Here is a 20,532-nt window from a genome sequence, read left to right as displayed (position 1 = left end):
TATAGTTTGTTTTCTAGCCAAAAAAGAAGATTAAAGTTGTTGAATGAGGTGTTCCTATTACATGTAGAAAAAACATCGAAATTCATCGAGAATAAGTACGAAAAGGTTTAAAAAAGTTGTACGATAAAATTTCTAATATTTTATCTTGTTCCACTTTTTATATGACTACTATCATAAAGGTTTGATACTCCATTCTACAGGGTACTACTTCTAAACATTAAATCATCGTTTAAGGTATTCGGCCCGCACTTTCGGTTTCCTTTTAATCGTCCGGCCCTTTTTAGTAATTGTATGCCGAGCCCTAGTCTAGAGAATCCAAGCTTCAAATTTGGTTTTAACAATAATGGAAAACGTAAGACAATTGTAATCATAATTGTTGATTGGAAAATTGAGAGTTTTTCTCAATGAAAATATATTTAGTTTGTCTAGTAGCGTAAACGAAAATTTCAATCAGCCCAAGAAAAAAATTAAAAGAATATGTTTCAATCTCTTCTCGCATCACTTAAGTTTGAAATCGTTTTTCAGTGGGAAACATTTCATAAATAAATTCTACAGATAAAAGTACGAAGAATTGAACAAAAGCAATACTGTTGCTTAATAAATTGCAGAAAGCAAGCAATTTATACTATTGCAATAACGTGTACCCATTTTCATAGAAAACGGTTCACTGTCCACCAAATAATTTATTTAAATTATACGCCCCATTTGATCTTTCAAGTGCCTTGCGAGCGGCAAGGCATGTCAAGTGCCAACCGAGACTTCGGGGAACAATAATTATTTGTTGCAAAAAAAAAAGTTCAACCCCGCCGTAGTAGTACGGCGCATTAATTTCGATGCGTTTTCCCGCCGTAATCGCCGCCTTGCACCGGGCGAGATTCCGAAGCGAACAGACATTATCATACTCCGCGACCATAAATCCGGCAATAAGCGACCTGGCTGAACAATAACGGCTCAATGGAAACACTTTGTTCCGCCGCTTATGGGAGGGCAGCAATTGAGATAAATACAGATTGATGGCTCCGGAGTCGGGCACTTCGGGAAACGCCCCGGCGGTGGACTTCTTTCGATTGGTGCGTTTATTGAAATTAACCTCAGCCCGTTGCTGGGAAAAGCACCTTTCCGCCCGGCGAGCGTCAGCTAGGGTGGCCGCAATGCGCTATCCTGTCGATCGAACGGCCTTTCCCCATCCGTTGGAGGTGGAAGCACGGATTTATGCTCTCGTGCTGCGGCAAAAGCTGTCCCCTTTTCGGGGAGGGGGAGCGCAGGATTCGAGGAGCGGGAAAGAAAGAGAGAAAAATAAAACAAACGCTTGCACCGTAACCAAATTAAGATGGAAATCTGTCCCGTGCATACCTTAATTTACTTTCCGTTTTCCGCCCGCACTGTCCATTAGGCGGCATGCAATACGCTTTTAAGCTTTTTCCCGCCCCCCCCCCCCCCCCTCCCCCCCAAACCTTTTCACCCGCCACACACCGGATCAGCAGCCCAATTGAAAGCTTTAAGCCGGCCAGCGTTTCCTTTTTTCCTGCCACCATGTCCTTTTACACACATGCGCTTCGCTAATGGGCACGCCATCGCCGTTTATGGTTTCAACTTTGGCCCGGTTTAATAAAACATTCAAAGGGGAAGAGAAACACACATCGTTCCAGTAAACAATGGAACCCAGTCCGAGGTTGGGAAGGAAAATCTGCTGCTGCTGCTCCAAAGTTGGTAAAGTGAAAGTTTGTTTAACCGGTGACTACAGCCCTCCTCCCCGCACCCCATCGGTTGCCACGGCAAGGACCTTCGAAGGGTAACGATTTGGGCAACGGGTTTCCAACGAATATGCAGAGTGCATAGGAAAGGCATGCCCTTTAATTCTTATTTCCTCTCACTTATTAATATAGTTTACACGCTGTCATTCATGCCCCTTGGGATGGTGTCGTGACGGTGGGCTTAAAGTGCTCCAGACACATTAGGGACACTTTACCATGGACGTTCATTTTTAACGGTTCTATGGCTCCTACGTTCCGCGATGGTGAAAATAGATTTTTATTGAATTTATTCACTCTTCTAATGTGCTTCCCGATGTGAAGGTGAAAAGAAGTCAAGGGAATGCTCTTGATAATCAATAAACGTAAAATACATAAAAATATCCGTTTAGAATTTAAAAAGAAATTAAAAACAACTCCATATTCAGTAATTTGTATAAACAAAGCTCGCGGATCATAAATCAACCAAACACAAAACAAAAAATAGAAGGAAGTCGGATAATTATCAACAAATATGCAAACAGACCAGAACACGTTAAACATCTCGAATCGTTTTAACATGGTTAAAGTTGAGAATGTAAAAAAAAAACCGACGTTGTATTTTCCTTCGAATGACATGAATATAGCATGGCAATCGTAAATTTAAAATTCTCCATTCGGGTGCCTGCGGGGGGAATTTATTTCGGAATCGGATTGTCAAAACTCACCGGGCCGAATTAATCGACGCCGAAAGCGAAACAGTGTGTAACGGTGGGTGTACGTTTTTGTAACGCTGGTTTTTCCACCCCACAGCGCTGAAATCGGCCGACCAGCGATTTTTCATCAACGGCGACTACACCATCTCGCTGAGTGGCCACTACAGCGCCGCCGGCACCGTATTCGATTACCGCCGGGTCGATGGGTTGACCAACGGCTCGAACAGCAGCTTCCGGCACGTGGAGGGCATCACCGAGTGGGTGACGGCGCCCGGCCCAACGACCGAGCCGGTCCAGCTGTTCCTGCTCTCGCAGTCACCGAATCCGGGCGTCAAGTATGAGTATCTGCTTCCGGTCACTGATGCACTCACCGGCGAACCGTCCTCGCTCGAGGATCCCAGCGCAGAAGGTACGTGCGAGGGAGTCAGTTCGGAATTTATTTTTTTGCTCACTCGTTTTTTTGTTTGCATCGCTTCCCTTCCAGCTGGAAACGATATTTCGGAAAAGGCCAACCTGCGCGTACCGAAGCAGCAGCGTCCAGCGGCATCGACGACCGCCAATGCAACCACGCCCACGACGGGTCGTGTAGGACAACGGAAGCGGAAGTACCTTTGGAAGGTGGTCGGCTTCAGTGCGTGCAGTAAGTCGTGCGGTGGCGGTATCCAGCAGCCCGTGATCCGCTGTGTCCGCGAGTCACCGACGCGCAACTTCCCGGTCAAACGATGCGCCCACCTGCCGCAGCCGGTGCTGAACGAGAACCTTATGCGCTGCAACACCCAGCCTTGCCCGGCGTACTGGAAGCTCGGCGATTGGGGCCAGTGCAACTGCGAGGAGCGGTACGACGAGGAGGTGCTGCGAACGCGCGAGGTCAAGTGTGTCCAGGAGTTGCTTTCGGGGATCGTGATTCAGGTCAGCAATGGCGCTTGCATGGACGAACTTCCGCCGAGCACGGAACGGTGCGAATGTTCGCGCGTTGTGAAACCTACCCCTGCTAGGAACGGTGGCGAGCGGCCACACCACAAACCGACCGGTCAGTCGAGCCAGGATGGGCAGCATCAGCACCATTCCGCACACCACGGTCACCGGGGGCATCAGCACTCGCGGGACCACGAAGCCACCACCACGCTGCTGACACAGAACGACATGGATAACGGATCGTCCAGTGCCCGGCCAATCAGCAACGGGCCAGCGCATCGACGTAAACCACGACCGGACAGTAACACCATCAGCCAGCAGGCGGAATCGAAGAAGACGGGCGTTTGGCTGACCGCCAACTGGAGTGCCCGGTGTTCGACAACATGCGGCATCGGCCTGCAGACACGCTCCATCTTCTGCGATCGCAGCTCATCGCGCAACTCGGAACGTTGCGATCTCCGTCTGATGCCGGAAACGACCCGCGAGTGTACCAGCGATAGGGCCTGTGAATTTGGGGAATGGTTCACCGGTCCCTGGACATTGGTACGGTTAATTCACTGTCCTCACACGTGCGCTCGTTGAAACATTACACCGATTTTGTTCTCGTTTCAGTGCTCCGGTGATTGCTTCAACCTGACGCGCTCCCGGACGGTACTTTGCATCCGCAACGATCACTTCGCGCCGGAAAGTGAGTGCGACCCGGACAACCGACCGAAAACTATCGAACCCTGCGACACCGAATCATTCGACGAGTGTAAACCTAAATGGCACTATTCCGAGTGGACCGACGTGAGTATCTTCCAACACCGGAGCTTGCCTAGAACTTTGGTCAATTATTACACGATAAAGTTTGTATCTAACTCCATCATTTACATGCTTATTTTTTTTTTTTCGCCTCCACTAGTGCACCAAACCCTGCGGAAGTGGCAACCAGCGACGCGTGGTCAAGTGCTTGGAGTTCAATCTGCGCGACAAAATGCTCCAGGAATCGGTCGGCTGCCGTTACGCCGACCGGCCGACGTCGTACCGGGTGTGCAACGAGGAGGCATGCCCGCTGACTACGGTTCCACCGACGACGACCACCACCACGACCACCTACTATCCTGCCACCCTGTCGACTTCGTTCGCACCGTCGGCCGATCCGTACTACGAGACGCGCACCGATATGATGTCAAACGATGAAAACTGCCGAGACGATTTCCCGAACTGCACCATCGTGCTGAAGGCCAAGCTGTGCACCTACGCGTACTACAGCCAGGCATGCTGTCAGACGTGTCGAACGCGGCAGAATGAGCTGTACTAAGCCAAGAGGGCCAACGTTTTCGAAACACGAGGCTGCGCAAATCAAAGCCACGATCGCACTTTGCGCCCGTTATTAACAACCCACTGTTCACAGGGAGAACTTTTCTGTTAACCCGGAACCCTCCATTCTTGCTTCGGTGATATCGTGCATTTTGAAGTTTGTTCGTTTTTTTTTTTTAATCTTACCACAGTGAGAAACAGTGCAGATCGATCGACAGTATTCAAACACCCCCCCCCAAACCGTGCCCTGTGGGCCCTTAATCCATTCATGCTTAAATGAACTTAATCATTAAAATTCACCTAGTTATTAGTGCCCGTCTCATCTCTCATCACTAGTTTTAACTAACGTAATAACCGTATCAATTATACGCGAAGGGTTGGACTCGAGAATCAAAAAGCATTTACATTTTAAACAACAATCGAATATCTGTGTACGTTTACAGAACAGAACCATTTTTTAATTCTAACATCACCGGTCCATTCGTCAAATCATGATGGTCATATCACTCAAGTTCTGTTTCATCTATCTGATCACCACTTTCTTTGGTGTGTGCGTGTCCCCTTTTTATTTAAACTATACCACGCACCTGGAACGAATGCACCGGCGGAGCTTACTGTCCGGCAAAAGGAGCAAGTTGTGAAATTGTGAGTATCTGGTGAACACAGAATCAACCGTAGTGGATAGATATTTATCGAAGATGAATAATTACTACTTCGCATCGTTACCCAAGAAAAAAAATCATTATTGTTAGTAAGTAAACTTGTGAGAAAAAAAAAAGTAAAACAACAAAATCAAACCAAATCAAACAAACAAACAAACAAGCCAACAGCAGAAACTGGTAAATAAATGAATTTTCACTCACTGTAAACTATATCGGTGGTTTGCTTTCGTTTCAATAAACTGTAGCTGTGTTTTGTATTCTTCTTTTTTACTGATGAAAGAAATCAAACTTAATAAATTGAAAAAAATCGAAAAAAAACTTTACTGGTCGAATAAATTTGATGAGGCTTGAGCTTCCCAAAAAAGCCTGTGTTTACGAACGAGAACAAAGCGTGTCTTTCTAATCCGTTTTGGGTTGTAAATTATGTACTAACCTTATGTGTTGTATGAGTATGATACCAAGTCTTCTTCTTCTTCTTCTTCTTCTTCTTCTTCTTCTTCTTCTTCTTCTTCTTCTTCTTGGCGTAACGCCCTCTTTGGTCATGCCTGCCCCGTTAAGGGCTTACGAGACTTTTACCCTTTGAGAACGTGGATAGTCAGTCCGTCCTCTCGTACAGGGGAGGGTCCGGTCTCGGTTGGGATTCGAACCCACGCCGTCGAGATGGGGAGCCTCGATCGTAAGCCGATTTTCTAAGCGGCGCTATCGCTTGGCAGTCGCGGAACTCCAACTAGTCTTGAGCGTTTGACGAGTCAGAAAACGAAGCAGGGAATCGCCGTTCGAGATAACATAATCAGTTCATGCAATCGATGCAGTTTGTGGTTCGAGCTGTTGTGTACTATAAAACTATGGGTTTCCCAGGAAGAATATGTTTTTGCAAAATATATTTGCGATTAATTGGCTCAGTGTTGGTGATGATTGTGTGCGCGTTATCGCTCAGAACACATTATCAGATGTAGTTCTTTGTATTTCTTGCCTTTCCGAGCCAAACGAATCCGAACGATCCTCAGTCGTGTTTCATCTTTCGTTCTGATTGTGTGTTTGAGAGCTGCGAATTACAGCAAATTGAAAGTCATGAATAATAGTAGTTATCTGTTGGTGCTGTGTTTTGGTGTAGTTTTATCAGCCCGGCTGATAATGGCGATAGGAGGTTTCGAGATGGAGCTTTTAATGACAAAGCTCGATTACTTGCAAGACAAACTGCAGGAGGTGGAGCAAACTATGAAGACAGCTATGGAGAGTTCGCTGAAGGTGAATCTATATTCCCAGCACAAGTTAAGTGAAAACACGATGTTAATGGAGAAAAATGTCAACTCTTTGTAGGAAACGGAGCATCGTTTACAGGCCAAAATGCTCGCATTGGAAGAATCTTTGAAAAAGGTACGGAAGCGTATAATAGGTGTCTTGAAAATTATGCCAGTTGAATTTTGTGAAATTAATGATTGCCCCTTTTGCAGAGTGTGGAGGCATCGGAAGGGAATACACGGACCAAATTGGAGGAATTGAAGAATCATATGATACCCAAGATGGACCAGATTCAGGAAACATCGCTAACTGAACTTAAGAAACTAGGAGAAAATAAGGACATTATTAATTTGCTAACGCGTTCGATGCATAATGTAACTACAAATGTAGAAACATGCAGTAAGACATTGGAAGACCACTTAATAGATCCTGTCCGATCATGTCGACAAGTTACCAAAGAATCTGGCACGTATCTGTTCAGTTTGGGGAAATGTTCGAAACCATTCGAGGTCTTTTGCGAACAAAATAAGTTGGAGGGCGGCTGGACAGTGATCCAGTATAGGTTCGACGGTTCAGTCGATTTCTATCGGAACTGGACGGAGTACCGCAATGGATTCGGAAAGTTTGATGGTGAGTTCTGGCTCGGGCTAGAATATGTGCATCAAATTACCAAAAACCGACCGCATGAGCTGGTGGTGGAGGTGAAAGATTTCCATGGAAACTACGCATACTCTAAGTATGATGAGTTTGAGATAGGAGACGAATCGGAGAAGTATGCGTTGAAGAAGTTAGGGACACACTCAGGGACAGCAGAAGATTCGATTAACAACCACAAAAATAAAAAATTTACTACATTCGATCGCGACAATGACGAAACGGATAACTATAATTGTGCTGAGATATATCACGGAGCCTGGTGGTACGATAGCTGCTTCCAAACCCATTTGAACGGGCGTTATCGGAACACAACAGAAGATGGTAGTGCGATGGTGTGGTACTTTTTCGAAAATGACTGGCGTGAACTGTCTTACTCGCGAATGATGATTCGCGATATCATTAAGTAACATACACATAAAGCTCTTTGTTTCCTCTCTCCCTTCATTTCTACCAAATTAGATAATAACAGAAAGTTTGATACAAGCATTCCTATGCACAGCAATTGCTTTTGAATAAAAACAAATAGTTTTATAGTGAAATGTTCATTTCCATTCAAGCGTCGAGGTGGTTACCTCCCCGGCGCTCATGGGCCGATTTTTCTACCAAGTCAGTTAAAGATACCAAGTCAGTTAAAGTAAATAAAAATATAAAGTAGAAAATAAATAGATCCGATGCACAAAAAATTAGGATAAAATCGTAAAACGAAGACTTTAATCCCGAAAGGTTCTATTCTTTGAGTTCCACGTGTCATGTGCAACTGTACGTGACTAATATAATAAATACGATCTGTAGTCCAGAGTAAATCATAAGTACCCTAACAATCGTTTATTTCATTTTGTTGCATGTTTCCACCCACTAGCATTCCAAAGCGAACTATTTATCTCTCAACTTTGGCTATGCAAAAAGCACAACACAACGTTTAAGACTGTAGAAGATTGTTTAGGAAAGTACATAAAGTATGTGCTTGATTGCGGCATCAGGTAAAATGTGTGCTTTCTTCCTTTACTATCGTAGTATGACCACATGTTTACCCGGCAGCTTTGTGTTGTTTCCGTTTTGTCCCTTCACTTTGCGAGCGTCTTCAACAGATTGTAAACCGTCTTCACGACCCCAACCATGCTGAACACCGTGACAGCGATCGTGAAGACGGTCATCATCGTCACTCCCTCCGCGATCGTATTCTGCTTGTAGATTCGCTTCTCATACGCCAACACGATCGCCACCATACCCAGCACGAAGCACACGGTTCCGGTGAGGTAGTGGCTCAGCTTGGAGTAGAGCGGCTTGATACGCCTACGCAGCTCGACGGCAAACAGTGCCATCAGTCCATTGACGAGTGTCAGCGCGAGAAACACGAGTGAAATCAAACCAACGATGCTGTGTGTCGAACTAAAATGCCGCCGGTTCGTCGATTCACGGAAGTAGATCTCCAGCGCGATGCCGACGACACAGCACGTGCATCCGACGACCTCCACCAACCAGTGCACGGTGCGCTTGTGCGTATGGGAAAGCTTCTGGGTCCACCCGTTGCCACTATAGAACAGCACGATCCCTTCAGCCATCAGGAGGTGATACTAAGGAGCGAAAGGATTGCAAAGACAAAATATGTTTGAACTTATTTACCCTTCGGAGGGAAAAAAAACCCCGAACTAATGCAAACAGTTGCAACCACTACCTTACCCCGATGAGGGTGAGGAACACGTGCCACGTGTAGAGCTTATCGAAGCCATTTATCCAGCACAACCAGCTTGTGTAGATGCACACCACACCGATCATCGTGTGGTTGATCGTGTTGAAAATGCCATCCACCATCGAAAGCCATTCATTTGGCGATGAACTTTTCTTCTCCATCACACTGTGACACGTTTTTCCGTTAGCAAAATGAATTCAAATTATGGCTTATAATCCACTTATCTAAATTCAATTTCTTTTGGTCCCTTTTTTCACTAGCCTCGCCGATAATCTCACAGTTCAACCGGCGAACGACCCATCACCCGTCGACGGACAGAAACCGAACGCGATCCACTGACCAAATGGGCATGCCCTGATCCACCGACTTTGGTTTTGTACACCGACTATCAATCCAATACAACGCCGCTGTTTCGATGCTTTTTCCTTTTTCCACCGGATTATCAACATTAGTGCAGTGCTGGTGCACAGCGCTTAGCGCACTACTGATTGACCAGCGAGTATGTGTCGCCCATTTCGCGTTATGACGTACTAGGTGCGGGGCGCGTCTTTGTGTCTCCGTCTGGTGATTGCTATCTGTCGGACGTGTGCGAGATGCTACGTGAGTAACTAGAGGCCTCGAGCGCGCGATCCGATACGCCATCGTGGGCATCCCCCCCCCCAACTGATTGTGGGTTTTCCATGAGCACGGTCCTCGGAACCAATCGTCAGTATCAGTTTAGCGGTCTAGATGCGGAATTCTCCCGTCTTTAGTATTCCGCAAATCGTAATTTCAAACTATCCGACTTCACACAATTTTATGACTACTCACCAAAAATAAAATTCGACTTTTTTTGATAACGATTATCTAGTTCCGCAATTGCGTTATCGTCTGTGGGACACGCCAGGCAATTCTAACGTCGAACGGGAATTCCACACCCTCTCAGAACCAAAACAACCCACCGTATAATTTAGGTCACAACCTACAACCAAACACATTCATCTCATTCATACGAAACACTACTGTGAGCAGTCCTCTATAATCTGCTTGCGATAGCAACAGCGAACCGCGCGAAATCTCAACTCTGTTTGTTTGCCATTGACTTATTTGTATTTATTCAACGTCATCTAGTATGTATTCAGTGCTTTTACATCCTAAATATGCCTCGTAAAGATAGTTGTAGATATTTTTCAGAACACCAAACAAACTCATCACGCATGTGGCGACCGTTATGATCACGAGAGATACACGAACTACGAAGGCAAAATTCTCCTTAAATATATGGTATTCATACGCCAAGGCGATCGCACACATTCCCATGGCAAACGTGGCCACTCCGGTGGCATTATGGATCAGCTTGGTCAACGATGGGCTCAGGAGCCGACGGAGTTTCCAGCCAAACAGAGCAGACACACCGTTCAGTAGGCTGAGAAGGACAAAAATCACTGCAATCAATCCGACGATCGAGTGCGTAGACACGAAGTGAGGCTTTAGTTTTGTTTCGCGGTTAATGTACTGAAGGACGGTTCCTATCAGCGCACATCCTCCGCCGACAGTTTGCAGGATCCAGTGGATGGTTTTACGGGTAGAATGTGTCGAGTTTCGGGTCAAACTATTTCCTCCGTTCGGCAACGCTACTCCTGCGGCCATTAGCAGATGGAACTGGAAGGCAATTAATGCAATTAGTATGATTTTTTTAAATAAATTATACTTTCATGACTTACCCCCAATCCCGTTAGGAACACGTGCCAGGTAAACAGATGAGTTAATCCTCGGCTCCAACAAACAGCTATTATCAATATGGAAGGTACAAATATACAAAGTGGGTGCAAAAAATTGAATACCAAACACGAGATAAACGATATTTTAGTTCTCGGTCTACGTAGAACATTTTCGTCGATATCCAACTCGTCCATTATTCGTACTAAATTTAACAAACCCTAGAAAACTTCTAACTTTGCTCCACTGGAGCTCACACTCAAATGATCAGTCGTACGATCTGAGGGGCGTTGAATGTCTATCGCCAGTAGAAAAATGCCGGGCACTAAAACTTGTTTATTTGAGGCTCAGCGAAAACTAAACATAATTAGCTACTAAGGTAACTTCCGCTGAACTTAAAAATTGGCCACGTGTGGTATAAATCGGTGAAAACAGCGCCATTATATTGTTTGCAGTGTTCTAATATTTTGTGGTAGACAACTCCCTTTCAAGCCCGGTCATTAAATCACCCATTTCTGAAGGGTTTGTATGTTTTTGTTTTGATTCGGCTGTCCGTACAATTTATGTACCATTTGAAACAAGTTTGAAATATAGAGCCCAATCGATCTCAAACTTGGATTTTCAGTACATTTTGCCTGTAATCGTAGTAAAACGCTACACTATAAACGCGTACCAACTAGAGTTGTGTAAATCTGATTCAGATTCATGAATCTGAATGAATCTCTCCCTTATCAGAGATTCATGAATCCCAAAGACATACCAAGTGGTGAATAGTCACCAGCCAAAAATGGGTTGAGGCACTCCTTTTTTTTGTTTTTAGTCGCATTGTCCACGCCTATTAAACAATCGGGGAGATTCATGACAGATCCATGAAAGATTCATGGAGGTTCATTAAGATTTCGAAAGATTCAATAAACTTTGAAGATTCGAATCCGAAGATTCATGAATCAATCGGAATGAATCTTAGATGAAAGATTCATATGAATGAATCTCGCCAAAAGATTCATTAAGCACAACACTAGTACCAACCCTTCGGGTGGGCGTAATGAAATAAAAATATGTTTTTGCTGTAACGTAGCAGCCTGTGTGATTTGTTTGCGTTGAGCAGTTTTTTCGCACGACCGTGCCCCGGTCGATGGATTAGCACAAAATGAACTACAAATTCGATACCAGTGATTTGACGCGTCGCCTTAAACGAACATTCGATGGGAATCTGTCGTATCGGAAACTTTTCTTGCTGCTTTTCGTCGTAGCCGTATTCTTGCTGTACATCGGACCGTCGTTTCTGCGGTGGTTATTTGGACATGCAGAACCAGCCAGAGGTAGGTTGTCATTGCGTGAACGATAGACATTCTGGTATTGAAAATGTTTTCCACTCGAGTAGATCAGACGATGCGCTGCATGGACGATCGATTGACACCATTCTATCTGCAGAACCTCGAGTACAACGTCAATATTCGGCACCAGCCGGCTTTCCCTCACGAGCATGACGCAATCCCGTACGTGGGTAACGGATGGTTCGGGTTGGAGGTGCATACTGATGCACACCTTAACATTTACCGCGGTCGGGCCCTTCAGCAGCCCATTAACTTTCATCCAATCGTCAGTGTAGTTAGCGGGGGTCAGTCTCCTAGCAGGGAGGCAACCGTCGTAGAATACCTAAGCGGGATCGTGCATCGATTTCAATGTTTTCCCGAGGGTTACCATGTTTCGTACCAGTACTATGCCCATCGTACGATGCCTTCCGTGTTGGTGCAGGAAATCCAGCTTACAAACACAAAAAATCAGCTGACCGACATAGAACTGATCGTGCCCCGCATCTCCGATTGGCCATCCGCCATAGTGAAGAGTATCAAACTGCAGCATGGTTCCGCAATACTAGAGTACCAGGTGGTTACAGGCATGGTCGACACGATGCCAGTACCGGGAAACACGGAAGACAGTAAGGTGCGTGCGGTATCGATTGTGGCGCGCAAATTGCCACGTGTGTTGACGCTGAAAAAACGGGGAACCACAAAGCTGGAGCTGCTGCTGACAATACACTACTCGGACCCGATTCCACGCGACAAGTATACGGTACATAAAGAATTGATTGAAAAGCAAGCGGTCGATGCGATGAACAAGGCACTCGTAGCGGCGGAACACGGCGAACATAATGCTTATCATAATTTGAAGCGGGATCATATTGCCGTGTGGAACAAACTTTGGGAAACGGGCTTCCACATCAGCACATCGAAGGCAGAAAATACCTTAAACGGTAACAATATCAATGCAACGATGTACGCCGTGATTTCGCAGGCACGAGCTTTCGAGTACGAACAGTCGGTTACGGCAAGCCGTAAGGATGAAATAGCTCGAGCTTTGACGTACGCGGAAGGCTGCTACGACAGCTATCATACACTGCAGGCAGAGAACTTGTGGCGTCAGATGTCTTCGTTCGAGGAGCTTAATGCTGTGGTTGGATCTTGGATGCTTACTTTGGAGAAACAGGGCTGCCACAATCTAATCAAGGCGGGCGCGAGTGGTATCGTTCAGGCGATGGTGCTCAGTTTCGGAGGATTCCGTTTTAGCAATCAACATCTGGAGTTGAACATTCATCCAAAGTATTTGCATCGCGACTACGACTTCCGTCGACTGAACTACGGTAACATGACGCATTTAAATATCTCGATTACCGTGCGGGATGACAACAAGGCCATAATGTACGTGGCCTTGGATCGGTCCGATCGGAATTATTACGCCTGCGATGCGGGTTGTCTCGATGATCCGGTACAGTTGCGACAATCCCGGCTCATGTTCCCAGTGAAACTTACCGAACCGGTGACCTCCATTCTCTACATTACGTCCGACCGGAAGCACATGGAAGATCTCCGACATGCCATCCACGTGAAGGAGGTCGTCGAAGCGCCCGCCCACGAGCACCACGTGATTGCCCTGCACCGCCACGGGCACCATCTCGGTGGGCTACCCACACTGTTCTGGGTTTCGATATGCGTGATTATCATTGTTTTTCATGTGTTCCTTTGTAAGCTAATAGTGAAGGAATATTGCGAACCACCGGACAAGATGCGTTACCGTTACAGCAAACCGTAGGACGCGAGGACGTGTTATTTCATCTTATGTAAATATTTAGTTTATCTTTCCTCCCGGCCTTTCGGTTGATTCCAACGTTGATTGTACGATGATTTTTCCACGCGACAAAGACCACGACGTTATTGCTAGCACAATATATTTAACCGTACAGGCAATAAGTGTGTCTTAAGTTAAAAACAATAAGGCGTCGTTTTTTATATCAAAAACAACCCTCTAGAAAGTATTAATTGAAAGCAAAGCAAAATAAAAGTGTGGAATATTGAACTCAACGGTGGGGTTTGTTTGGATTTAAACTTAAATGCCTCGAGGTTTAGAAGTTTCACGAAATTATTTAACAGCAGATTACTGCCAGTATGCTTAGGTTTATTTAAATACATTTTTGACCATTTCAACGACCGTCTTTTTTGCAGGAAATAGAATTTTAAAACAGATAAATTGTCAAAACATTTGAAGTTGACAAACCCACAGCATCCCGCCAGTGTTGCCAGCGGGGTTTCTGGAAAAGCGCGAAATACTTTTCTCGAGCGTCTTGTTTTTGTTTGTAGCACGTTCAGCAATGTTTACGATTTTTCGCACTTTCGTTTTGCTGTTTATAATTGAACGAGTTCTTTAATTTTATCGATTTACTTGATCGCATGAACATGGATATTTAGTAATGAAATTGTTTGTTCGCTTGAATAAATAAAGTTCCTCAATTCAATCAATGCAATATAGATTTGAAACGTCAGTTGAACATCGGGGCATCAGTGAGAATCTAGTATAAATTTATCAACAAATCCATGTGTAACGGGTTTTAAAAATAATCTATAACATTAAAGAATTTCGAGTGAGTATTTTCATCCTTTTACACACGAATTTAGTAATTTTTTGTTCGATCGGAAGTGCTGTCAAATGAATTTAAAACAATCTGTTTACATCGTTCCTCGAATGCTCCGCCATGTATACATACAAAAAAGGTGCCCGCACGCTTCCGAAGTGTTGCCAGCGCGAGGTAAAAATAAAAATTTTGACGTCTCATAAACACAAATGGAAAGATAGGCATATTATGCCAATTCAGTTGAGGAACACGGAACGAAAAACTAATTTGCGCCCGTCTAATCCCGCATCGGAACGGCACGGAAAAGCGAAGTGAATACCGGGTCGTAAAAAAGGAAACGCACCGGTGCATCCTAGGTCATGCCGTGCGGGGCCAAATAATGTTAGTTTGTGCTGAAGTTCGGCATTTGTGAGAACGGAAGTAAAGTGTTTTGATTTCTGATTGAAAGCACGGGCCACAAGCCACAAACGCACAACGTTGGCTGTGTGTTTTACAGCTTCTGGGTAACAAAGAAAGCAATAGCAACTACCTTATATGAGCAAAAATGTGGCCAATGAAGCTGGACATGACGAAGGAAGAGTGTCGGGGTGTGCTCCGAAGGCTCGGTAAGCGGTAGCGGCGCGAAATAAGTTCGACATTTTGATGTTTATTTCTACTCACCTTTTATCACACCACTACGCAGAGCTGGAATCCTATGGCAGCCTCATCAGCACCTTTCGAGCACAGGGCTTTCTGTGCAAGGAGAAACTGCGGATACTGGAAGATCTTCGACGAATTCTGCACATTTCAAACGATCGGCATCGGGCAGAGGCAAGACGCGTGGCGAACGACGAGCGACTCTACACGGTGGCCGAAATGTAAGTAGCTTGAGGGTAAAGGTGTCACCTAGTGTGCGTCGTGCCGTCAGCAGTTTTTTTTTTCAATATTTTATTCGTGTTGTGCTTATGTGCCCGATTTCGTCTCCTTTCGTTTCGTGCTTTAGAATCTGCGGACCAAACAGTTCGCAAGATTGGCGCCGCGAGGGCCATCGAGCATTTCCCATTCTACCAAGGTCGGTACCGCACACCGCACTCACGTACATCGCCAACACCGTATACGAGCAGCTAACCCGTGCGAACTGCAAGCTACCGCATCCCGCCAACACGTCCTGCAATCGACTCAAAAAGGCCGAAGAGGAAATGTTCAAGTTTGAGCTGGTGCGAAAAGAGCTCTCCCTGTTCGAGAAGGGATTCGAACGGGATGCCGCCGTGGTTACATCGGACCCGGTAAGATTACATTTTGCCGTTTTTTTATTAACTATATTTTCAACATAAAATCTCTTTACAGTTGCAGGATATTATGGCTAAAAGCTATATCAACATCGATGTTAAGCGGACCGAGGAATCTAAAGCGGAAGCATCCACACACGCACCGGAAGAAGTGGCCGTTGTTGAGTCGTCTGAGAATAGGCAGGACGCGCCGGACACGACATCAACTGGCAACACGACCGAGCAACCTTCGCTGAGCGATATACTGTTGGACAACTCCAACAGCCCGCTAGTTGCAAGTAATACCCCGAACAAAATTTCGGAAAAACCCAACACGAAAAGCAGCGAACGTTCGAGGAAAAAATCTCAAGGCACCAAACGACAAAGCAAGGTAAAATCACCCTACCCGGCCGGGAAACCGAGCAAGAATGGACCGGTAAACAGCACTAAACAGTCGTCCAAGGCAACGAGCATACCGAGCCCTCATCTGATGCACTCTTACGCTGTCCCCTTCGATCTGGTGTCGGCCACAAACGGAGGCAACTTTTACCCCGAACCGCCACAATTGCAACAGCATTTAACATCCAATATGCCATACCCAGCCCCGCTGGGGCACTCCAAGGGAGGGCAGTCGGGAATGTTTTCACCCGGCAGTTTTTCCACCTCCAGAGGCCAGACACCGTCGTCTCCTGTACATCCGTCGGCAAATTATCCGCCACCCTCATCGGGCCATTTACACTCATACAAGCACCAGCAGGGCATTTTGCCTTCCTCTAAAAAGGATATTCAGTACAACTTGTCTAAACTGAACCCCACAAATAGCATGCCACCGCAGAAAGGAGTCAATACGAGTACCGTACCTTCGCGTGGCCCTAACAATTTCCCTTCCGGTGCGAAAGGTTTACCTCAAGCGCTGTTGAACTATCAAAAGAGAACAAACAGTAAAAATATACTCATCCCCACATCGGCGGCGGCGGCAACGTTGGCTAGCCTGGGTTTACCCTTGGCCGAACATACGAGTGATTGGATTTCATCCAAAAGCCGTGATACAGCCGTCGGAATCAAACCGAACAAACTGCAGCAAGAGATATCGAATCCGAGAGTAACATTACACATCCCTCCGATGGCAATTTCTTCAAGCCCCGAGGAAGTGGAGGAAAGCTCTCCCGTTCCGAGCGATAGCAATATCGCTGGAAAAGAATCGCTATCTTCTTTTCCTTCTGCAGCGGCCCATGTTTCTGTTACCACCAGCTCTGTTGGTGACGTAATTGCCACAAATAACCCTACCCAGAGTTCTGACCTAACCTCTTCAAGTGTGCCGGGTAAATCGAACGTAGAATTCGGTCCGGTCCTTACACCGCCAGTTGTGAACAACGTCCTTCCCCTGAAGCAACCGAACATTGCCGGTTTTACGCCGGTCAAGAGTGGTAGCAAACTGTCCGTGAGCAAGACACAACTTATGCCGTTGGTTGCCCCATCACCAGCACCACAGTCGGCTCCGATCGGTGCCGCGGGAATGACAAAAAGCAATGTGTTCATATTGCCGAAATCCAACGTACAGGGCATTCTTAATGTGGGGCAGAAGATAAGCATCTCCAAATGCATCGTCGACCCGCCGGCGGGAGCACCAGCAGTGACACGGAGTCCACCAAAGGTGATCGTACAGCCGGTACCGAATCTGAACAACGTTGCGTCCTTTGACCTCGACACGGATCGCAAAGAAGCGACGGCCCAGATGAGACAACAACTGTTTGCCCCCGACAAGCTGTCCTCGGAAGTCGCTCATGTGTTGACACCGATGGAAATTGCGACCGGTGGTTTAGTGAAGCCGGTCGCCAATGTTCAGCCAGCAATTCGCTCCATTTCGGTTGATGGTGCCCCTTCAATCGTGCCAGCAGCTCTCGATGCTCCTACGGTTAGAAAAATAACGATTTCCGCAAGCCAGCTGATCCCATTCAAAGGAACTCTACGGGACGGAAAATCGTTACCGACGGTAACGATCGCTTCGAATGCTTCCAATTTGCCACTGGCGACGAAGCAGGTAAAATTTGGCTCTTCTAGCGGTGTTGAAAGTACGAACGCGCCAACTATAGCTGCGAGTAAACCCAGTATAGACTGGGAGCAGGAAGTGGACCGTGCCAATGGCACTCAACAGGGACCACCCACCGCCGAAGTGCACAATCTTCCCGACAACGGTGAAGAGGTAAAAGAAGTGGTGGTTAAAATGGACGCCATACAGGAAACCAACGGAATCAGTCAACAGCACGATCACAACTCGACTGAAACGGAGCAACCGACAGCATCGAAGCAAGTGGAAGAAACAATTCCACCTAGTTTCGGGGTTATCTCAGCGGACCGCACCGACGACTCGTCGGCAACAGATTCGGCCGATGCCGAAGAAGATCCCGAAGACGACTCGGCCAGGATAGTGGAGGATGACGGTATCGAGGAAGATGATTACGATGAAGAGGATCGCACGGTGGTCGACGTGGAAACGGACACGCACGGAATCATTATAGAAGAGGACGAAGCCAACTATGATTCCTTTATCGAAGAGGTGGCGGACGATGAAAACTACATCGAAGAAATCGTCGACGAACAGATGGAAATTAGCTACGGTATGTAAACGGCGCCTCTCGGATGTAACTTTTGCTTTGTTTGTCCCAGCATAATCCGGCATGTTTTATTCACAGAATCGTCACGCGAACTAGCCCACACGTCGGATAATATAATCGAAGAGGAGGAGGAGGAGGAGGAGGAGGAGGATCATCATCCCAGCATGAATGGAATGATGGAGGACGACCAGACGGAGATGATGCAGTACGCACAGTGCACTGACATGATCGCGGATGAAACAGTCGAAAACGGTAGTTCACATGAGCCGCATTCAATGAAGGACGATATCGTTTGCGAGCTGCTTGAGATCGACGCCGATGGCACCTACTCTACGCGGCAGTTTTCGTACGAACAGGCAATCGCCGAAGGCCTGACGGTACTGCCGACGATGGCCAAACCGGCGCATAAAGCGAACCGATCAGTAAGTTGAAGCAGCAGTCCTACACTAGAACAAGAGGGTTTGAGCGAAACAGCATAAAAACAGTTGGTTCAAAAGTACAATGCAATCGCTACCTTAAAAGTTATTACACCGGCATACTGGTGTAGAGCAAAATCATAGTTGGCGATACTTGCTATTTATTTTGGAATCTGTTTTTAAGGGCATCGAGCTCACATTTGTACATATGATGCAAAAAGAAATAATCAAATTGTTTTTTTACACTTATTTCTCGCATAACACCCACCCGTTTGTTTTTAAACGATTACGCCCTAGACAGTGATAAGACTTTTCGTAGTGAATTTATTTTCGACACATACACCTTGATACTGCTCAATACCTCAGGTGACTTACTCCCGTACATTTCTTTTACAGTTACAGTTGATTACTGTTAAACAACATTGTGACTTTTTGATCAGTTTAAGTTTATTGAGAAATTTGTTAGGAAACAATCAATTCAGCTGCTACCATATCCAATGGGTGTTTAGGCCGGAACTAGATTATTTCCATTGCCAACTGTACATTAATCGCCTGTAAATTTATTCTTGACCTAACCTTACTGCACAAGCCCTCCCCCTCTCTTACGCTGCCGAAGGCAATGGTTTGCTTTATCGAATTAGAGAAAAAAAGTAGAGTTATAGAGTGGAATGGTGCGATCGGTTGTTTGAACCCTTTACCTGCTCGTAAGATATTAAATGCCCCCCTCGTTCGCATCAGAAATACGCGTCACACTGTCGAAACGAAATTGTTATTGTCAACTGCATCATTAGTGTACTACAGAAATTGTGTAAAGTTAAGGCAACACAAACACCGACGTGAAAAGGGTTTGATTAGGGTGTTAAGGCGCTAGCTGTAAGATGTAATTGCGAATTTTATCATGCCCCATTTTTTGAACTAAGCCATCGTGTGACCAGAACACAAACCATAGACCTATACGTAGCGAGGAGAACGTATACGGAACGGTGTACAGTTGTTGATATTTCACTTTAAAATACGTTTAGACGGTGTTCCGGTTCGCTCTAAATCCCCAACTAATCGATAATCGGTCCATTTAACGGGAGTACAAATAGAACCGGGCGCGTTTGGTATCGTCAACCGTCAGAAAAAAAATTATATTCTATAAAAAAAAACTAGTAATCGATAAACGTAGGTCTCATTTCATTCAACGACCGCGGTAGCATGTTGAGCACGTGGCGCGATCTTATTATTGACTCTTTTTTCTATTCTTTTACATAGGGCTCATTATACACGTTTTCATCAATACTAAAAAAATGTACATTGGTTAAAGTTGCATTCGGATAAGAGTTTCATCCGGTGAACGAATCGCATAAAATTGTAAACTTAAGGTAACGAGAAAACATTACTGCAGAATTAAGTTGACTTATGTCTGCGTGAGGAAAATAAATTTTAATTCAATATGGAAAGAATAGCGGATCTAACTCTTTACATCATTCTTTTTTTTAGGGGGAGAGGGGGGATGTTTTTTTAAATAAAAATTTTCAAACGCTATTTTTACATAAAAGATTTACAAAGTATTGAGAAGCGCTGTGGAGCAAGTTCGCAGAGCACCGTTGGCGGATGACATCGAGTGACGTCACGTGGTCTTACCGTACACAGCTGGTTAGGGTTTATAATAGCAAGTTAAAGATTTCCCCGTTTTCCGACATGAGTCCTAGCTAAGACTTATTAGATTCGAAGCGGATTGCCTACC

General features: G+C 45.7%; 6 protein-coding genes across 6 annotated transcripts in view; 4 read left to right on the top strand and 2 right to left on the bottom strand.

Moving 5' to 3' along the window:
* Window positions 1–4,664, top strand: part of LOC131262038 (thrombospondin type-1 domain-containing protein 4) — a gene marked incomplete at its 5' end in the record, with an annotated part of 75,840 nt that extends 71,176 nt beyond the window's left edge. Inside the window, 4 exons of the mRNA XM_058263946.1 lie at window positions 2,544–2,855; window positions 2,931–3,904; window positions 3,974–4,150; window positions 4,266–4,664. Of these exons, the coding sequence (XP_058119929.1) occupies window positions 2,544–2,855; window positions 2,931–3,904; window positions 3,974–4,150; window positions 4,266–4,664 (1,862 nt within the window). The remainder of the gene's footprint in view (window positions 1–2,543; window positions 2,856–2,930; window positions 3,905–3,973; window positions 4,151–4,265) is intronic.
* A 1,795-nt stretch (window positions 4,665–6,459) lies between these two features.
* On the top strand, window positions 6,460–7,631 carry LOC131262034 (fibrinogen-like protein A). Its single transcript, XM_058263941.1, has 3 exons — window positions 6,460–6,573; window positions 6,646–6,702; window positions 6,780–7,631. Exons 1-3 carry the CDS (start codon window positions 6,460–6,462, stop codon window positions 7,629–7,631), a joined length of 1,023 nt encoding a protein of 340 aa, XP_058119924.1.
* A 412-nt stretch (window positions 7,632–8,043) lies between these two features.
* On the bottom strand, window positions 8,044–9,214 carry LOC131265613 (transmembrane reductase CYB561D2-like). Its single transcript, XM_058267897.1, has 2 exons — window positions 8,905–9,214; window positions 8,044–8,798 (listed from the first exon to the last, which is right to left on the bottom strand). The coding sequence occupies exons 1-2, from the start codon at window positions 9,073–9,075 to the stop codon at window positions 8,289–8,291; spliced, it is 681 nt and encodes a 226-aa protein (XP_058123880.1). The 5' UTR covers window positions 9,076–9,214; the 3' UTR covers window positions 8,044–8,288.
* A 792-nt stretch (window positions 9,215–10,006) lies between these two features.
* On the bottom strand, window positions 10,007–10,843 carry LOC131262027 (transmembrane reductase CYB561D2-like). The gene is made up of 2 exons (XM_058263928.1): window positions 10,618–10,843; window positions 10,007–10,555 (listed from the first exon to the last, which is right to left on the bottom strand). The coding sequence occupies exons 1-2, from the start codon at window positions 10,807–10,809 to the stop codon at window positions 10,007–10,009; spliced, it is 741 nt and encodes a 246-aa protein (XP_058119911.1). The 5' UTR covers window positions 10,810–10,843.
* An 859-nt stretch (window positions 10,844–11,702) lies between these two features.
* LOC131262747 (uncharacterized protein KIAA2013 homolog) lies at window positions 11,703–13,968 on the top strand. The gene is made up of 2 exons (XM_058264812.1): window positions 11,703–11,934; window positions 11,997–13,968. Exons 1-2 carry the CDS (start codon window positions 11,763–11,765, stop codon window positions 13,703–13,705), a joined length of 1,881 nt encoding a protein of 626 aa, XP_058120795.1. The 5' UTR covers window positions 11,703–11,762; the 3' UTR covers window positions 13,706–13,968.
* An 808-nt stretch (window positions 13,969–14,776) lies between these two features.
* Window positions 14,777–19,521, top strand: LOC131262079 (uncharacterized). The gene is made up of 5 exons (XM_058263999.1): window positions 14,777–15,127; window positions 15,205–15,379; window positions 15,505–15,787; window positions 15,849–18,387; window positions 18,463–19,521. Exons 1-5 carry the CDS (start codon window positions 15,067–15,069, stop codon window positions 18,813–18,815), a joined length of 3,411 nt encoding a protein of 1,136 aa, XP_058119982.1. The 5' UTR covers window positions 14,777–15,066; the 3' UTR covers window positions 18,816–19,521.
* The last annotated feature ends 1,011 nt before the right edge of the window (window positions 19,522–20,532 follow it).

Source organism: Anopheles coustani, chromosome 2 (genome assembly GCF_943734705.1).
Source record: "Anopheles coustani chromosome 2, idAnoCousDA_361_x.2, whole genome shotgun sequence".
In the NCBI taxonomy this organism is placed as follows: domain Eukaryota; kingdom Metazoa; phylum Arthropoda; class Insecta; order Diptera; family Culicidae; genus Anopheles; species Anopheles coustani.
Note: the sequence above shows the minus strand (reverse complement) of the source record. Positions and strands in the feature narration are given on the sequence as shown.

Excerpts from the sequence above, each read along its gene's own strand:
- LOC131262747 (XM_058264812.1), top strand. The coding sequence starts at position 11,763 with ATGAACTACAAATTCGATACCAGTGATTTGACGCGTCGCCTTAAACGA. Across the intron at positions 11,935-11,996 it reads ACATGCAGAACCAGCCAGAG|ATCAGACGATGCGCTGCATG; the intron begins GTAGGTTGTCAT and ends CCACTCGAGTAG.
- LOC131262027 (XM_058263928.1), bottom strand. The coding sequence starts at position 10,809 with ATGGACGAGTTGGATATCGACGAAAATGTTCTACGTAGACCGAGAACT. Across the intron at positions 10,556-10,617 it reads TGTTCCTAACGGGATTGGGG|TTCCATCTGCTAATGGCCGC; the intron begins GTAAGTCATGAA and ends ATTGCCTTCCAG.
- LOC131265613 (XM_058267897.1), bottom strand. The coding sequence starts at position 9,075 with ATGGAGAAGAAAAGTTCATCGCCAAATGAATGGCTTTCGATGGTGGAT. Across the intron at positions 8,799-8,904 it reads TGTTCCTCACCCTCATCGGG|TATCACCTCCTGATGGCTGA; the intron begins GTAAGGTAGTGG and ends TTCGCTCCTTAG.
- LOC131262034 (XM_058263941.1), top strand. The coding sequence starts at position 6,460 with ATGGCGATAGGAGGTTTCGAGATGGAGCTTTTAATGACAAAGCTCGAT. Across the intron at positions 6,574-6,645 it reads CTATGGAGAGTTCGCTGAAG|GAAACGGAGCATCGTTTACA; the intron begins GTGAATCTATAT and ends AACTCTTTGTAG. Across the intron at positions 6,703-6,779 it reads TGGAAGAATCTTTGAAAAAG|AGTGTGGAGGCATCGGAAGG; the intron begins GTACGGAAGCGT and ends CCCCTTTTGCAG.
- LOC131262079 (XM_058263999.1), top strand. The coding sequence starts at position 15,067 with ATGTGGCCAATGAAGCTGGACATGACGAAGGAAGAGTGTCGGGGTGTG. Across the intron at positions 15,380-15,504 it reads CTCTACACGGTGGCCGAAAT|AATCTGCGGACCAAACAGTT; the intron begins GTAAGTAGCTTG and ends TTCGTGCTTTAG. Across the intron at positions 18,388-18,462 it reads ACAGATGGAAATTAGCTACG|AATCGTCACGCGAACTAGCC; the intron begins GTATGTAAACGG and ends TTTTATTCACAG.